Source organism: Plectropomus leopardus, chromosome 14, assembly GCF_008729295.1.
Source record: "Plectropomus leopardus isolate mb chromosome 14, YSFRI_Pleo_2.0, whole genome shotgun sequence".
In the NCBI taxonomy this organism is placed as follows: domain Eukaryota; kingdom Metazoa; phylum Chordata; class Actinopteri; order Perciformes; family Serranidae; genus Plectropomus; species Plectropomus leopardus.
This window is the reverse complement of record NC_056476.1, coordinates 16700451-16719289: the sequence shown is the minus strand read 5'-3', so window position 1 is coordinate 16719289 and position 18839 is coordinate 16700451. Positions and strand designations below refer to the sequence as shown.

The window sequence follows — 18839 nt, the reverse complement described above, 5'->3', positions numbered from 1 at the left end:
TAGTATCTGTTTAGCTGTTGTGAAAGCAAAGACAATCCATCTCATCTCAAATTTGTCAGAGTCAGAGTCCTGAAGATCCATGGTTGAACCTAAAATAACCAGTTTTTTTCAGGACATCAACCCTAACCTGTTGAATATTATTTCCACAAATCCTCAAGTGCTAAAGTGCTAAAGAGCCATGAATAGCTTTTCCACGTAGCCCAGGTTCTCTGATCGCTGCAGGGTACATATCTATCTGATGGGCCTGGAGAGGCCAGGGGGATGGGGTCAGAGGTCACTGACCACGGGGGAGCTGAGGTGCAGCACTGGGACGTCAGAGTGCTGAGACTGACAGGAGCAGAGTGATGGCACCTTAGAGAGCAGGGCCTCGTATTCTTGGCCTCGAATAGTCATGCACTCGCTCTCCCTCACACAAACACAGCTTTGATGCTTAAGTTATGAGCTGGAGACTGAGGCGCCGGTTAGCATGACCTCAGATGAACTCCCTCAAGTGCAGCACGCTTTGATCTACTTTTACTACTATTAGATAATGTCTCAAGGCTCGTATTTTTCTCTCATTCGGCCAATTAAAATATTCTGTGACGTTGCCAAACAGAACCATTTATGGGAAAAAATTGTTTGTTTGGCTCTTGCATAACAGCAGGGCTTTCCCTCAAATACTTTGGGGTTGCCACCATAACCAAGACCTAAAGCTGAACTTGGTTTCTCAGATATCTGATATCCTCCTTTCTTCCACACTACACACTCATTGCGCGTGCCACTGTCTTGTGTTACTAGATCCAGAGACTATAGACTTCAATGCTTCTCTGACCATTTAAGTGTTTCCATATAGCAGAAATACTCGGCTTGCTTTGCTCATGGGACACTTTTGCAAAATGACAGGAGGCCGGGGGCCAGTTGCAGCATCCTCATACATGTTTCTAGGATTTTAGGATCTTTCTCAGATTTTAGAACGTTTCTAAAAAATTTTACGACATTAAAAGTATTTAAGGACATTTCTATGATTTTCTGACATTTCTAGGATTTTAGGGATGTTTCTAGGACTTAAGGGCATTCATAGGACTTTAGGACATTTTTTGGATTTTGGAACATTTATAGGATTTTTGGACATTATTTTCTCTTGATTTTGGGAAGTTTCTGGTATTACAGGATGTTTTTAGGATTTTAGGACATTTCTGGGATTTTAGGAAGTTTCTGGGATTTTAGGAGGTTGCTAGGATTTTAGGACACTCCTAGGATTTTATGATGTTTCAAGGATTTTAGGACATTGCTGGGATTTTAAAACATTAGGGGCTTAGTTAAGACCACTTAGCTAGGGGAGTCAGAGGATCCTCCACTGGCACTTTTTTTAAATAAACAAGCTGGCACCTTATGTATACTAAAAGTACAAAAACAATTCCCAGTGTGAATTTTTATAGAAAATTAGAAAATGGTTAGGGGGGTCATCCGGGTCCAGATTTGGCCCATGATCTGTAAATTGAGTATCACTGTCAGATAGCTTGGATCTGAAAGCTTTTCTGCAGCCGTGGGACTCTCAGATTTTAAAATTTGCATAACCAAAAGAGAGTGCAGGTATTGTAAAAGTGTGGAGGTTCAAGTCTGGCTATTTGACTTGCAAACGTGTCTGTGTCAACACAATGCCCCGTCTTCATTCGCAGCATATAGCCATCGCGTTGCTTTGAGCTTCTTGTACTGTAGGTGCTTCGTTACTAACTTGATCAGAAACAGAGTGGAGCGTGGGCACCGGCCAACTCTGCACCAGCCCCCACCCAGCCCATTATCCCGTCTGTCTCAGTAAACAGACCATTAACAGACAGAGCTGGTGGAGGCCACATCACTATTGTTTTCCCTCCCATAGATCTGTGCAAATATTGATCTTCTCTTGAAGTATGAGTCAAAATAAGCACGCGCTGTAGTTGACTGGAGGCTTTTTACTCGTGGGTGAGTCATTTCTGACCCAAAGAGCGGGGCGGAAACAGAGGGAGCATTTCAGAATGACAGAGCGGGAGAAAAATTTGTCTTGTGTGTATTCTGGTCATCTGGAAGAGGTCTGCTTTTAGTGTTATTGTTTTCCTTCTGTGGGCTGTGTGCCAGACAGACAAGCGGTCTCCTCCCAAGATGAACTGAGGCCAGGCCAAACCAGGCCAGCGAAGGAGACACCGGCGGACAGGGAACTCCGAGTATAACAGCGTCTGTTGCCTTCAGGTTTATTTGTGTCACAGCCTAGAGGCGACAGGGTCAACACCCAGAGGAGGGTGAGGTGATGCCTCCTGACTATTTTAAAACACTGATCTGTGTAGCGGTTTGGGAAGCGGCCGCATGTGTTCTAAGGTTGCATGCTTTGATTTTGATGGTGCTCATAGCTCTGTGCACACGCCCTCACAGTTTGTGTGTATTTTTCACACAAACACCATCAGACCTGTGCCTCTCCCCTGCTCTTCACCCCTGGGGCAAAGGGCCTGGCAATGTACAGGGGGATTAGCAGGCTCATTTTCCCCTCTTAAGAGCTGCAGAAAGAAAACAAACTCCCGTCATGTGGGGCTGGGCTGCTCGGCTTGCCACGCACACCTCATGGCAGGAGGTACCTCTCGACTATATGAATTATCACCCTCCCCCTGCTGCACCTTTCCCTTTTTGTTTTCCCTCTGTGCTCTCTTTCCATCTTTCTCCTTAATTGAAATCCTCTTTGCCTCTCCTCGAGGTGCTTCTGTAACTGATACCTGTGGAGGCGACCCATTCCCGTGGGACGACTCTATTCTCCCTCTCTGTATCGGAGCTCTGTTCCCACAATGTTACATCTAACTGTCAGGGCTCCTTTGCTGTGGATGTATGGGTGTGCCTTGTGCTAGCAGCCATTCACTGAACAGCATATGTCCTTCCATTGTTTACGGCCCCATTTGGTTAACGATGACACTGATGTCATGTCATTATCCTCCCTCTCCAGTCTGGTTTGACCCCCCTTCCTACTCCTCCTCCTCCTCCTCCTTCCTCTATGCTCTCCAGGGGGCAGAGTTATCAAGTGGCAGCTCAGGAGGCAAAAGAACGATGCTGTCTGTATCAAGTGGCTAGCGGGCTGTGTGATGCCTCTCCAAGCCTGCGGTTAGGTGTGAGGCCAGTGATCCAGCCTGTCTGCCAGCCTTTACTGCCCCCATCAGGTCAAAAAGAGGAGGTGCAGGGCCGACACACAAAAGAGAGCTGTGGATGAGTAGTGACAGGTGATGCTTGGACCAGGAAGTGAAGTTTGGGCACAATGGGCCTTTATCGTGGCACCTCTACAACGCTGTCTTTTACAAAACAAGTGCACCGCTTTGTCTTTATCGCTGACACCAACAAGCTCTTGAAGACAGCTTGTCAGTCACTTCACATATATTTCTATAAGTGTTAATGTCAAGTGTCACCCAAAGCTTCTGTTAACACTCTAAACATGTTCTCCCCTTAACTAAGTGTTAGTGCTACCCACCTCCTGCTCCTCTTTTGGGATGCAAAGACTCATTCTGTCGGTGGTGATGATAAGACACACGATAAATGGATAAGGGGCTCGTGAGGATATGACGTAACCGCCCCCCTCAGACACACTCAGATAGTACAACTTGAGATAATCTGGTGGACAGTGGGTTGGCTAATGGCTGAGGATCTGTCTCACACACTCCCATGTCCCAGAGGAAGCTGCATTCAGTGGAAAAGAGTGTGACCTATGACCCACAGTGATGAAAGACCGCTGTTGACAGATATAGTATACCTGTGAGAGTCCTCTGTGTTTGGCTTGTCTGCGGGGGTTTTTTGTTTCTGGACCGCAGCCTGGACCAATTCACACGTTCTCCAGAATTCTGCTCCATCAGTTTGCCATCGGTATCGATACAAACAGCTCTGACCTTAAAAAAACATGTATTCGCACGCGTGAATTGTATAGACACACACATGGGGGCATAAGCACACATCGCACATCCACACAATGCGCTCAGTGTGTCGTGTCTCTCACAGGGGTACATTTTCTCTCAGGATAGAGTGTAGGAAGGAGGGGCAGATGGGGCGGCAGTGCTGTGAGTGAAACTGGAGCCGCCTGAGGAATGCAGGGGGTGTTTTTGGAGGACTGGAGTGGAGTTTGGGGGGTAAAGGGGGGTTGACTTAAGGGGTAGGATGGGTGATTAGGGGGTGACAGCTGAGTGCTGACCCCTCTATAATGACAAATCATCTGGCAGGTGTGTGGCTCTGCTTCTACTCCCCCTCCTTCAGCCCCCATCATTTCCAGGCCAGGAATCCTCAACCGCTGCCTGAGCAGAGCGCTAAAGGAAGACTTCCGGACATTCGCACTGCCGTCCAGCAGCCTCATGACTGGCCTTTCAGAAGTTTGGGGCAGCCTCTGTTCAGATATAGCCTGCCCTGTGCTTGTCAGTTGCCCTCTTTGTGCACTCAACACACCCGTCTAAGCTCCTTGGTTTAATAAACATAGTTAATGAGGCTTCAGTCCTTGGGGCTGTCTCAGGTAGGGTAGGTTTCATTGATTTATCTTTGCAGATGTCATTTTTCCTCTCAGTGTTGATTAAACAGAGTTTACTTCTCCAACTGCCTGAAAGTCAGCGTACCCTGTTTGGGTAATGAATCATGCTGATGACAAGCAGAATTCAAAAAGCCTCTCATCTTTTGTGAAGTAAATACAAGTACTGATCCTGGATCAGTGAGGGTGAGAGCAGGCAGGTGCCAAGCTGAGACCAGGTCTCAGGTCAGTGCTTTGAAGGAAAATATAAAAGTAGCAGGAGTTCAGAATTAATGGATTCTCTCAGAAAATCCAATTCATTTTCTGTTGAAGGAGCCGCTTCAGCTTGAAGCATGAAGGAAGTATTTCACTGCTGGAAAGATGGTGCTTGTTTTTTTTTTTTTTTTTTTAAATATAAAACTGGGCTATCCGTGCAGTAGAAATACATTTCAGAAAACAGAAAAAGGGCTGTAGCATTCACTTTTGCCTAAGAGGTAAAAAAAACCTACAACTACCAAAATGCACTGCTCCGCACCGGACCAATAAATGCTCTTTCTGTTTACAAATTTTCATATTGCAAACAGTGCAGTAAAATATGCTTCTGAAAACGTTTTAGGTGAGAAATTAACAGTGCGGTTACAGAATCTTGGTCTCTCATATATATATATTTATAGTTTGATCTCAGTTCTTTTCAACCTCCTTTTTTGCAATACTGGAAACAGTATGCCGACCACTTCCTGGTCACAAATTCTTGTAGCTGCACTAAAATATGTTTCTGAGAACATTTGAGGTGAGAAAAGGGCAGCACAATAAAGGATTCTTGTTTCAGATTTGATCAGTTCTGATCAGTTTTACTGTTTGATCTTGTTTTTTTCAGCCTTTGTTTATACAATGCAGGAAACAGTATGGCGTCCACTTCCTTTTCACAAATTATCCTATTAAAGCCAAACAGCTCTCTAAAATATGTTTCTAAAGACATTTTAAGCAAAAAAAAAAAATAGGCAACACAATAACAGAATCTTGGTTTTTATTTGACGGATGCCTAGTTTTCCTGTTTGGTTTGAGTTTGAGAGAGAGGGGAGCTGCTCTCTTTTGATTCGCTTCTATACTCCTTGTGTCCATGGTGGTGGGCATACAAAAAATGCTAAAGTATAAGCTATAGTTCGAGCAAAAGCAAGAGCGCTTGGCTTCACCAGTCGGATTTGAGCGAAGAGATAAGCAGGGAGATCTTGGCGCTGGTAAGATGGAGGGAAGTTTACACAGTTCATTTACACATACTACCCACATTGTTATGATACAAAGCTGGCTGAAAATTGGCAAAGTATCCCTTTAAGTCTCTATGTAAGAAAGCAGCCAAACCACATACAGTAATTCTACAGTAAACGTTGTTTAAGACTGATTCAGATTGCTCCATTGTCCCGTGCGTCTGCTCTGTGGTTTGTATGTTGATTAAGTGTCGGCTTTCTGAAGTAGCCATTGTAGCATTACAGGCCTCTTTTCTTTTCCATCAAGCCCGAGCTTCCACAGCTCGTCTTAATCCAATTCCAGTCAACACATGGAGTCTAGACAAGAGGCCCAACGCACCCTGCACCTCCGTCTGATATTGCCCGTTTTCCCTCCAGAGTCCTGACCTCACTGCTATTTCCCTGAAGAGCCCAAACACCCTCCGTTCTGCAGCCGTGTCTTCGATCCAAACAAAAAGAGGAGCCGCACATTCTCAGCTGGAAATCACGCAGAACCCGCCGGAACATTTCGCTACTTATCTTTTCACTCTGAATTAGAGATGGGCCTGTGTGGTGTTTTCCAGGCAGCTGGAGTGGGTAATACTTTTGGGGTCCCGTCAGGAAAATCTCTGACCGTTATTAGCATTAGCAGGAGACATTGCCCAGGTATTTTAGAGTTCCAGACCCAAGTGGAAAAATGCTGCTGGGTCTGAAAAGTTGTGATCCAACTGCACATGGCTTTTTGAAATGAAGGGGTAACAGCAGATGGTATGAGTAGAGGATGAAAAATAATTCAAGCACTTTATCTACTGTTATACTTTTGAGAATCTAAATTCGACACTCATGCTAAGAGGATCTGAGAAAATTTGGCAAAGCATATCTCGGTCCTTTGAGTGTATACTAATGGAAAGCCCCGTCATATTCCCTTGTGGCAATTGCAGTCTGACAAGCACACTGTCGTACTGTGTCATACTGTGTCATTCAGTTGTCTTCATCACCTGCACTCGTCCTTTCCCATTCCCCCCGAGCGACATAATGGGCCAGTCCAAAGTGACCCATATTTACCCAATAATACAAGGCTTTGAAAAGACCCATATCGAGTTGCAGCTAATGCTCCAGTGGGGCCCGGAGAGTGAAAGATGTTACCGGCCGACACGGCTTGGGTTTCAGGGCCCTGCAAACAAAAGGCAGTCCAGTCCTCAGAGAGAAAGGGAGAGAGAGAGAGGGGATGGGGGGGTTAACGGGAGATTGTGAGTGCATACTGAAACAGTAGCGTCAAAAGGGTCTCGACATGTTTGTTTCAGAGGGGTGTACGGGGTTCCCGCAGATCCTTAAAATTTTTTAAAAGGCATCAAATTCATTCAACTGAAAATAAGGCCTTATTTGGTGTTAAAATGCCTTTATCCCTTTAAAACCTCTGCAAATTGATGTAATTTCTCTCAAAAACATGGGAAGAAGGCAATGAGCAGCTTAAGCAGGCATGTCCCAGAAATTAGGAGGAAATTTGTAATAAGTAAAAGAAAATTACCTAATAATTAGCACAAAAAAGAGAGAAAAACAAACAAACAACAGGAAAGCAACAACAAAAACAATCAAAGACAAAAGGTAAATCACTTGATAAAAAAAAACTCTTAAAATTATAATTATTTTGTAGAACAAAAATAATTTTAAATATATATTAATATGATAATTTGAAATGTAGTTCTCTTTTTTCCCCCTAGCTTTTTAAAAAACTGTTTTCCTAAATCTACTAATTTCTTGCGATTTGCGGGACATTTCTTGCCAAGTTGCTAATTGCCTTCTTCCAGTGTTTTCTAAATAAGTGTCACCAATTCACTTACAAAGGTTTAAATACTTGTGAAAGGAGTCTAAAAAGTGCAGTAGAAGAAAAGTGATGTCGATTCAGGTTTCAAAGGGTTAAGGAATCTTTTAAATGTCTTAAAAATGTAAGGATTTGAGATGTAGAATTTTATGCATTTTTTTTCTCATGTTGCATTGTAATATCTCAAAGTAATTTGTAGCATCTTTTTTTTTTCTTTTTTTATAATCATTTACTGAAAGCCTCTGGCAAGAATGTCACAAGATCAGGATAGTGGAACCAAAAACAGTGTTTGGGGTTTTTTTTCCCAAAAAATTGAACACGTTCACAAGTCCTTTGTGGCCCAATCAGAATAGACCTGCAGCCCACTTTTGGAATATGACCCACCAGTTGGGAACCACTACCCAAGACCACTGGTTCCCAACCTGGGGGTCCCGCCCCCCACTAGGGGATGCCAAAGCTTCATTGGGGTCACAGAGCCTTCTTGATCTTAAGCAGTTTAAGCAAAGTTTTTTCAATGAATATAAGCCGTTTTTTCTCCATATTTTATCCATTTCTATAAAGAAAAATAAATAAAATTGTTAATATTAGAGTTAATCATATTAATCAAGATATAAACTTTAAAAATAAATGCACAGGATAATAGCATGTTGAAGACCAGAACACAAGCTATTCTCACAGAGCGCTCACTCTTTGCTCAACAGCCTCATCCTACATTATTGTGTTCTGTACTGTTATTGATTCACATTAATATGCTTAATATGAAATTTCTGAAAGTGTGTCACTTAGGCAGGGGTTGTCACTTTAGTTAATGATAGAGTAGGCGTCCGTTTCGGTAAAAGGTTGGGAAAACTGCCCTAGATGACATGGAACAAAGTGCAAATTCAAGGAAAATTGGCTATTTAACCAAAATTTTGTTGCATGGCTGAAACCGGCCATGCAACAAACCAAGGTAATGCATTCAATGCTCTGTGTATTTTGTGCAAAACGTTTTTTTTCAAACACAGCAAGATGTTCACACATGCAGACTGTGAAACACAAAATTGCTCAAAAACTAGCCAACAAACGCCAGATTTAGGTTAAATTACAATAATAAGAAAATACAAAGTATATACAATAGAAGTAATTTCAGTGCTGGAGAGGAAGGAATCCTTAACTGCTTCAAAGTCCTCCCTTGTTTACCAAAAAACTGACATAACGCATTAAAACGAAACAAATTAAGCAACCAACAAACAAACAAGAAAACAGCACAAAAATATCTCTATATACACATGAAACAAGTAGTAGTGAAAGAAGAAGAAAAAAATGCCACAAGAAAAAAAGTAATTTTTTCGAAAACATTTTGCAAAAATTGTGTGTGCGTGCGCGCGCGGGTGTGTGCGTGCGTGCGTGCGCGCGTGTGTGTGTGCATGCGTGTGTGTGTGCCTGCCTGCCTGCCTGACGTGTCTCATTTTGTGTGTGAGGACAGTGTAAAAAGGCTTTCTTGGTTTTGTAGTCAAGCGTGCTGCACACTTTTAATGCATATCATGTTGTTGCATGTCTCAGCTGTTGTTAGACCACTCTTAACGTCTCAGCATTGTCGAGTACAGTCATGTGAAAAGAGTCGCGTTTATCTTTTAGCTTCCTCTACAGCCAGCCGGGTGTGTGTGCATGTATGCGTCTGGCCTTTACAGGAAGATGCGGATTCGGCCGCTGAGTTAATGTAGCAGAACTGAACTAACCCCGGGTGTTAGGGGTGAGCAGAGGGCAGACAGGGTTGGTTTAAGAGAAGAGGGTTTGTGATGATGATACCCAAAGGTGATTTCACCTCACATCCTCCCTCCTCTCTTTACTCACCCCCTCCTCCACTCACCCTCCTCCTTCCTCTCCTTCATGTTCTCTTTTTGCTCTCTCTCTCTCTCCTTAGGGGCAGGCAGGTATAAAGTTACACAGAGCTCTCAGCTTTCTTGGAAGGAATGACCACATGAGTAGCTTGGGGATTAGATTAGCAGGAAGAGCAGACTTAGCCGGGCTGTAAATAGCCCACTTTTTTCACCATTAAAAAGGCCCAGTACAATATAATCAATAGATAGCACTCATCTGATGCAGGAAGCCATATGAGAAGACCTCCCTCAAGTGCTCTGAAGGACAGGCTACAGCAGCTTGGGCCTAATGAAGTTATTATTAATCACTGGGCCTCCTGTTTTGAACTTGTGTGTGTTGTTTCTCTAGTGGGTGATGAGTGGCCTTTGTGTGCGAGATGTGCTGCTGATTGGCATCTCGTGCTGCTCTTCCTCTTACTTTCATTGTCTATTGTGATACAAAACAAGGTCATCCTGTGTGATATTCATGGCTGTTTGATAGGGGCTTCAACTAACTTTACTATTTCCTTTGTTGATTAATCTGTCAGTTATTTTCTTGATTAATCGATAATGTTTGATCTAGAGAGAGGTTAACTCCCTCCCCTTCTGTTTGACCCCTGTGGGAACTTATTTTGGAAGACAGTAGTAAACGAGAGGCAAAACATTTTTTGATTTTGTTTGAAATGTGCCATGAATTAAACATATGATGTGTGTCAATTTACAAGATGATTTTTGAAAGTCGCAGTATGTCATAGCTCTGTTTATTTTTGGGTGAAATCTCTGAAAACTACATCTTTTAAATAACTTCTCGAAACCCATTTTTATAGATTGGCTTTTAAGTGATGTTGTCTTTTTTATTTCCTTTTTGTTTCTTTTATTTCATAATTTTGATTTATGTTTTATCTATTTTATTTCCTTTTATCTGTATTTTGATTGCTTTTAAGGTTTCTTTTGTCGATGATTTGGGCTATTTCTTTTTATTTACAAATTATGCATCTTGCATAATTTGTCCAATGGTTTTAATTTTTCCTAATTCTACCTTAGTTTCTTCTTGCTTGTGTTTAATAGGTCTGTTTGGTTTTCTGTATCCCATTTCTCCTTTGCTTTGTTTGTCAAAGCACTTCGTATTATTATTATTATTATTATTATTATTATTATTATTATTATTATTATTATTATTATTATTATTATATTTAATATTGTCATTATAATGCAAAAGTCTTATGACAACCTGTGACTTTCTTGACTTACAAAATTACCTTACAATACCTACCTAAGTTGATAAATGTGTGTAATTCATGAAACAATTCGAACAACATAAAGATAATACTTGTCTCTCGCCGTCAACTACTTTACAATTTTTTAACAAAATATGGTCCCGTGGTGGTCCAGCAGGGGGGGCGGAGCTCACCCCTTCACGGGATGTGGAAAATTGGATATTGAAGAACTCAGCATCCCTGTTATCTATAGGATTAATCATTTTTTATATATTTTTTAGACAAAGTCAGTCTAACCTTTTACAAATGGGGACCAGATTAGCTAATGGAAAAAAAATTTGGGGTCAACTGCTTCCCGCATCATATGGGTTATTGTTTAAAAAAAATTGCATACAAACAAGACAATTGCAACTGTTTAATTTTCCATTTTAAAGTATTCAACTTTCCACTGCTTCTGAGGGCTGCAGCCCTCACTTGTTGATTTCATGTTACATTTTTGTTTGTTTGCTTGTTTACAGTTTGTTTATAAAGAGTGATCTTGCTTGATTAACCAGTATTATGTGGCGAGAGCCTCTTATTTTGAAAGAGAAGCCGCAGACTGTCCGTGGGCCATGATTGGCCCCCGGACCAGACTTTGGACATGCCTGCTGTAAAGTGTACTAGTCTCTCGTACTTAGAGAACAGTAGATGTGAAGGTTTCTGAGTAATTCTGTTTTCGTCAAGAGCTCTCAGCTGGCTCTGTGACTTCTACTATAAACATCATTGATGTTCACATTTGAATGTTTGTTGTTTTCCCTGAAGTTACAATCAGTTCATTTTTACCTACACATATTACTGGTTTATTTGTCAGCAGGATTGTGGAAAAACTACTGTCCCAATTTTCATGACATGTTGGAATGGTGTAGCAGAGGCCAAGGAAGAGTCCATTACATTTTGGAGAAGATCCAAATGACAGAGCGGATAAGCAAATAAATTTTCACTTTCGTTAATGTTGTGAAATGCAGATAGGGCTGCAACTAACATTTATTTTAATTGTTGATTAATCTCTCATTTATTTTCTCGATTACTCAAGTAGTTGTTTTTTTTTCCTATAAAATGTCAGAAAAAAATGTAATCAGTGATTTCCAAAGCCCAAGATGACGTCCTCAGATGTCTTGTTTTGTCCACAACCCAGAGATATTTAGTAAAGAAACCAGAAAATATTCACATTTAAAAAGCTAGAATCAGAAAATCCTGACTTTTTTGTGTTAAAACTGATTGTCAAATGACTTGGCGACTATTTGTTGAGAACTCATTTATTAATTGTTGCAGCGCCACAAATTGACATGATGTGTGATATTCATGAATGTTTGATTGATGAATATTTGACTCGACGTTTATGCCACAGATGTGCAGATGTGTTTTCAGTTTAGGCGTCATTGCTTCATTGTGTTACAGGCAAAGCACCTCGTAGAATCAGAAAGCAAAATATGATCTTTTCAGCATGTAGTTTCACCAACACCTTTTCCTCCCTGTTCGTCTCCCTTTTACACACACACACACACACACACACACACACACACACACACACACACACGTCTCAGCTCTCCAGTCTCTCTGAGCCTCCCCACAGGTGTTAGGTTACTCTGTAAAGCAGCTTGAATGGTCACAGAAATCACAGAGGGCTGTCTGTGCTCTTGATTCCCGTTTCACTTTGAAGTTTCCCCTGGCTCACAAGAACAGGGGCCACAAAGCCAGACTCGTGTGAGGGCTTTAGCCCTCTCTGCCAGGACTCTGATTTCTGCAGGGTGGGGGGTTGTTGCGGAGGGAGACGGTATTGACAGGCAAGGCTACGTGTTGTCTCAGTCGCCGGAGGACTTTGCTTTTTTAGCTTTGTAGTCGAGATGTGACGAGAAAGTGGCACAGAACATGTGTGCTGGTCCTGATGACCAATCTTTGATGGGACAAAACAGTAGAGGAAGGATTAGAGTGGGTGGGGACGCAGGTCAACCCCCCCCCCCTACACACACACAGTGCATAAGTGGAGGGACATCTATCACTGTGGGGACTAAATTAACAGCTCGACTGTTTTTCTGTCTGTGCTCGAATGTGAAAATAAACAGTGACTTTTGGCTTTGCTTAAGAACCTGAAAAGGGGCTTTGGCAGGATACATCTGTCAGCACTTAAAAAATAAAAGACACCCATAATACTTTAATAGAGCCATGTTGGAGAGGCTTTTAGGCACAAGGTGTTCCAGTGTTGGTGTACGGGTACGTCTGTCTTCGTTGATCTCATCAAAAGGCCAAAGGGTTGCAGAGAGCCAGAAAAAATAACTCCAAGTGTGGATTTAATGAAGAATAAACTTACACTCAAGTTACACTCACAGGAACTACTTTCTGAAAGCGGCTCTCGGGCTGCCAGTCAGTCACATTATTTACTAAATAGCTCACCGCTGTTACTGACCAGAGCGCTCTGTGTGTTCTCAGGTATCTGAACCACGTGCGGGCTGCCATGCCTCAGGACACAGCTGGAGGATACAGCTCAGCTTTGGCGTGTCATCGAGCCATTCAGGATGCTTTCAGTGGGCTGTTCCTCTGAGAACATCCAGAGCTCAAACTGCACAACAGCCACCAGGTGATAATGTGACCGACAGAACTACAAAAGCAGACAGAGAAGGTAAACGCTGCTCTGGTGGACGGTGCTCTGACTGGTTTTTGTTTAGGGTGTATATGACTTTTTATATTTTCTGTTCATAATTTTATATTTAAACAAATCAAAAGCAACACTGATAAACTGTATTATTCGTAGAATTTATTTTAAAGGGAAACAACTTCAGACGTTTGGTCAAGCTCTGAATAATAATAGTTCTAATACATTCTAGTGCGAACAAAAGGAAGTCTTTGAAGTTGGATCCTGATTTCTTGTGAAGTTCACCAACACTTTCAATAAAGCATCGGTAAAAATCAGTTTGTTAAAAAAAAATAAAAAGCGTTAACTTAAATGTTTCCTTGCGTTCCTTATAGTGGCGGGTCGATAGGTGATTACGTCGAATCTGTGGCTTCTTCACACTTCTGTCTCTTCGGAGCAGGTTCTGCTGACGGCTCTGTGGATAAACACAATCTGTTTAGACTTGAATAGTGTAAAACTTTATTGTTCACAAAGGAGGAAAAGAGTCCTTGGCCCATCTGGCAGCACAATAAAACATACAGGTACCCTTAAAGTTACGTTAGTTAAGAGCATTACGCTTCTCATATTCTGTAGCTCATATAATTATCTAATCATGGCAACAGTCACAAATATTCAGTGTATTTCTGTTTGTTTTGAAGACAGCGACGGTACAAAGCAGGGCGGGGAATTAACGCAGGTCATCAATCGAAGGTGGACAGTTTTGTCTTTGTCTCCTCATCAAGCCACTTTGCAGATAATTGATGTGTTTAAAGGGATAGAGTATTTAAACTGTCAAATGAAGTACTCTTTTGGTATCACATGATACCCTTTTTGTTCTACTTCATCTGATATTCGTCATGTGAACGGAAGCATTCAGTTGTGTAAAATGCCTCCACCATTCCTCCCCAAACAAATGTTTTACACACAGACATTTAAAACAGCGTTCAAATGACCAAAATACGAAATAAATAACTGTATAAACAACTCCGTTAAATGCACAGCCCTCGACTTCACCACAGAACAGACTGTATGTGTTTCAGCTGCTGCAGTAAATCACACGTCACATTAAACCGAAGATTGCCAGCAGTTATTGACTGCAAGCGAAACCACACAATAGTCATTTTTTTCTCTAAATCTGCACAAAACAGATCGAATGCATTTATCTCTAGACTAGAGAGTTTGCGATACTACTTGGGTTCAATCCTTCAAGGTATCAAGTATCGATATCCAGCCCTCGTAAATACAGTAAGGCTGCAACAAAAGATTATTTTCATTATTGTTATCACGATTGTAAGTTGTTGAAACGCTGAAAGATTGCAGTCATGATTTCCCAAAGCTGATGGTGAAATATTAAATAACATGTTTTGTCAAACAGTCCAAAAGATCTTGAGTTTACTTTAGTACAAGATTTAAAGACGCTCACTTTAGAAGCTGGAAACAGATCATTTTACTTGAAAATTGACACAATTGCTTACTTAAATAGTAGCACTTAATCGATTAATTTACTTTGAGCTCTTTTTAAATAGTAAAATACACAAAAATTAAGTAGAAAAGAAACAAACCAAAATAATTAAAATTGGATGTCCTAGACCTGAGCAGCCTAGTTACCTGTTGGATAAATTACTTATTTCTGTTTTTTTCTGTCAAAGGCGTCCTGTAGTAAGACGAACCGTCCTATCACACTCTGAAAACAGGAGATGTGAAGGTTTCTCCGTATTAACTGTTTCCAAAGAGCTCCGAACACTCAACTAAACATATTACCCATGTTCATGTTTGAACATGTTTGTTTCTTTTTCCCAAAAGTAGTTTCATTTATTATGTCCTTCACCAAGTAGGTAATGTTTTCAGTTTGGTTTGTCAGCAGCGTTATGGACAAAATACTATTTGAAAGGTGAAGCATGGGCAAAGGAAGAACCACGGGGCGGATACAAACCTTATTTTTTTCTTTTGTTAACAATGCGAGGCCTTTGGCCTTGGCAGAGGTCTGTGCTCTGAGTATCCTTCTACTTAGTACTCAATTCTTGCCCGATATCAGACGATATTGTTAAGTCTTTACACTCTGTTTGTATCTTAAGTCCGACACTGCGTCCACTCCAACTGATTCCTGTGGGGAAGGGGGATTTGATTTTCCCTCACCAATTACAAGAGGCAAACATACCCATAATTTAAATCATTTTAACTGATGCGTAGCCATGCCAACATACTTTTTTGCAGGGTTTTTTGTGAATGAAGTGTTGGGCATGTTGATTTAAAACAGCCCTGATAGCAGCGTCTAATCTGTGTAATGTGCTCATCATTGTCGTTATTAGTTCTCGGTGGTTCTGGTGCACTGCTAAACAACAGCTTGACAACAGCGTTACTCTTGCCAGTGGTGCTGATTGGTTCGATTTTTATTTTACCCAAGAAACCGTTGTCTCATGTCACGACACCAGATGAATCAGTCAACTCGGTGGAGTGGGCAGACTCAAAGGTCTGGACCTGTGCTGTGTTATGAGTGAGCTCTCACCTGTCTGTTCCTGATCGTCGCTGAAGAGGACCTCTTTAGGGAGCCTGAAACTCACACACATCATGTCTTTGTTGGGCGCTACGTTACGCACAAAATGCACAGAGCAGCGGTCCTTCAGTGGGAACCCGACACTGCGGGACGCCCTCTCCACCACATCCGTCTCAGGGTTGTCGTCTTTAGAGAAGCCGTAGCAGTGCACTGTGGGTAGATTCTCGTCGCAGGAAAGCTCCTGGTGCAACAGGCCTCTGAAAGCATCCAGAAACTCCAGAGCCAAGGCCGGCAGGTTCATGACCACGTGAACGCTGGCGTCTCCCGTCAGCAGCGCAGGCAGCTCCTGCTTCACTGGCCCCTGGATGAACGCTCTGCCGTCCAGGTTAAAGGTTCGGACTTTCTTCTCCACCTTGTTGAGTTTGCAGTTGTGCTGCAGCCATCGGTGGGACTCTGGGTTCAGATCATTGGCTAAGACGTTGGCACCCAAGCGGGCGGCCGGAACGGCAAAGGGTCCAACACCAGCAAACACGTCAAACACAGTGTCACCACGTTTGACAAGCTGCACCACGCGCTGGTGCTCCGTGCTCAGCCGGGGATTCCAGTACACACGGGAGAAATCAAACTCATACGTCACTCCATTTTCCTTCACCTGCAGCACGAACAAAGATCAACCATCAGTCAGCGATCTTATTATATATGAGAATTACTTAACAAATTGTGTTACAGTCTGTTTGTATGAAAAGTGAAATACAAATAAAGTCTGATCAACTGACTGAAATATTAGCAGGTCTGTGATTTAACCTACTTTGGCGACCATGTTTTCCTCTCCAGCCAGCACCTCCATCTTGAAGTTGCGGTATGTGGAGTCGATCATGTTGGTCTTATTGACCACGCAGGTAACACCGGGGTTTTTGTCCATGATGACCTGACCTACAATAGAAGCAGCCAAAAAGTTAGCAATGCAAACGGGTTACTAACTATTTTCTTTGGTAAACTATAATCCTGTATGTTACATACTAATCAGAAAATTGCTGTCCTGAACTCTTGCACCATGAGCCTCTCACCTATGAGGTTTTTATATGGCAGCTGGTGTTCCCTCAGGTTCATGTGTGCGATGTGTCCCACCCGGCTGAACCCAGAGGTCACGTCCTGACCCTGAGGCAGCACGGCCTCCAGCACTTCCTCACTCTTCAGGTTGTGGTAGGTGAGCCGCAGCTCATAGTACTGCAGGTCCTCGGGGACACTGAACGACCTCAGAGCCTCGGCTTCAGCCGCACTGAAGGAGCTCGGCGAGGTCACTCTGTGGGGGTCCAACAGGACTAACCGAAAGTCACTACTCTCCTCTTTATCCTGCACCACTCTGGGCACCCCTGGGCGCTGGATGGTCGCCTTTCTCAGGCTCTTTACCACTTTGTTCAAGACCCCGGTGGGCACACGAAGAGCTGGGACACTGATGGTTTGTGTGAAGGCATCTTTGTCCAGAGAGGTCATTCCCCGGACCTCCGGAGGGGGACGGTACAGTTTAGGTTCCATTATGAGGTTCACAGCAAAACCAGAACAAGCTGTGGTTGTTAGAGCAGAGCAGACGCTGCGGTGCACAGCAGCAGCTTTTAAGTTTCTCTGATTTGGTGTAGATGTACAGACTCTGGAGAGAAGCCTGAAATGACAAAAAAATGTTGCCTTAAAAACCCTTTAACAGCTGCATTCAGATGCCTTTCACAAACATTGAATTTTCTGAAACCTGAGGAAACTGGTTTTATTTCTCTAAAAAACGTGAGGCAAAAAGCAATTAGTAACTTGGCAAGACATGTTACACAAAATGCAAATAACTAGTATAAGGAGACAAGAAAATGCTAATTTTTAAGTAACATTCTTGGAACTTTTTTACTAATTTCTTGAAAATGTTTGGGCCAGTTCTTGTTAAGTTGCTCACTACCTTTTTCCCATGTTTCTTTTTTTTTTAAGAAATCTTTCCAATATGCTCAGATTTAAAAGGGTTGAAAAAATAATAATAATCTCTGTTCCAAATGATGTCTCCTACTGGAATAACCTAAATTCAGGCCTGGGCTGGAAGAAAATCATATGCATACCCTCTAAATATATTTTTACAAACAAGGTTAAAGAGAGAGGTGACTTTTAGGATGAATCATTGTTTTTATCAAATCGAAGTATTTCTACAAAGATATAAAAAGAAAAACATTGTTGTGGACAGTTTATTTACTCAACTGATTCCAGATTTATGCCATCTATTTTGATCTTGTGCCCATTCATTCATCTATTTTTTTCAATCATAAACCTTCCTTTTTAATATTTGAAAATGAACTCAAACAATACATTGCCATTTTGAAACTTTTACTTAAAATTTAGCAAAAGAAAAAGGTTGGAAAAAATAAAATTTGTAAAAAAAATAAATAAATAAAAGTTAAAAGTTAATAATACTTATAATTGTAAAAATTACAAGGACAGTGTAGTTATCTGGGAAATTTTCCCTTTTTTTATTATTATCTTCTATTTTCTCCCCTTTCTCCCTTTTTTTATGACTAATTTTCGAGTCTTTTTCTTTCCTACTTTCTTGTAATTTGCAGAAAGACACGCTGCTCATTGTGTTTTCAGCCATGTTTTCAAAGAAATCACTAATTTGCTCACCTTTCCAAAGTCTAAAGGAAAGGCGTCCTAACGCGACACAAGAATACTGATGTCGATCTAGGTTTCAAAGAGTTAAATTAAGTCTAGATTTTAAAACTACAAAAGCTCCTTCAGCAATGAATCTTTGTGCGCTATATAACACCTCATGATGTGATGTATGATTTCTGTTTCATGTACGTTTTGTGTTCATGCTGTTTACGTTTTAAAAACGGCATGAAGCGTTGCGGCGATGAGGCAGAAAAGCTAAACATAAACCAAAACCGTTAACCGGGTGTTAGATTTAACAAAACGGAGCAAAACTTGGTTAAATAACCGATAAATGAGCTATTATTTTGGGGAAAACTCGTATGTAAAGCTCACCTCAACATCCTCCGATCTCACGCATGCTTCTGTGGCGTCATCAGCGTTCGACCAGAGCCGGCTCGTGATTGGTCGCACGAGAGGAGAGTCACACTCTGACGCTTCAAATGCGACG

General features: G+C 41.8%; 2 protein-coding genes across 2 annotated transcripts in view; one reads left to right on the top strand and one right to left on the bottom strand.

Annotated features, from left to right (window-relative positions):
- The window catches only part of mnat1 (MNAT1 component of CDK activating kinase), a 45239-nt gene extending 32086 nt beyond the window's left edge, over positions 1–13153 (top strand). Inside the window, exon 8 of the mRNA XM_042501250.1 lies at positions 13041–13153. Within this exon, the coding sequence (XP_042357184.1) occupies positions 13041–13152 (112 nt within the window). The 3' untranslated portion in view covers position 13153. The remainder of the gene's footprint in view (positions 1–13040) is intronic.
- Positions 13154–13576: 423 nt separating this feature from the next.
- On the bottom strand, positions 13577–18793 carry trmt5 (tRNA methyltransferase 5). The gene is made up of 5 exons (XM_042501249.1): positions 18725–18793; positions 16783–17375; positions 16524–16648; positions 15728–16367; positions 13577–13657 (listed from the first exon to the last, which is right to left on the bottom strand). The coding sequence occupies exons 1-5, from the start codon at positions 18730–18732 to the stop codon at positions 13596–13598; spliced, it is 1428 nt and encodes a 475-aa protein (XP_042357183.1). The 5' UTR covers positions 18733–18793; the 3' UTR covers positions 13577–13595.
- Between the last annotated feature and the right edge of the window lie 46 nt (positions 18794–18839).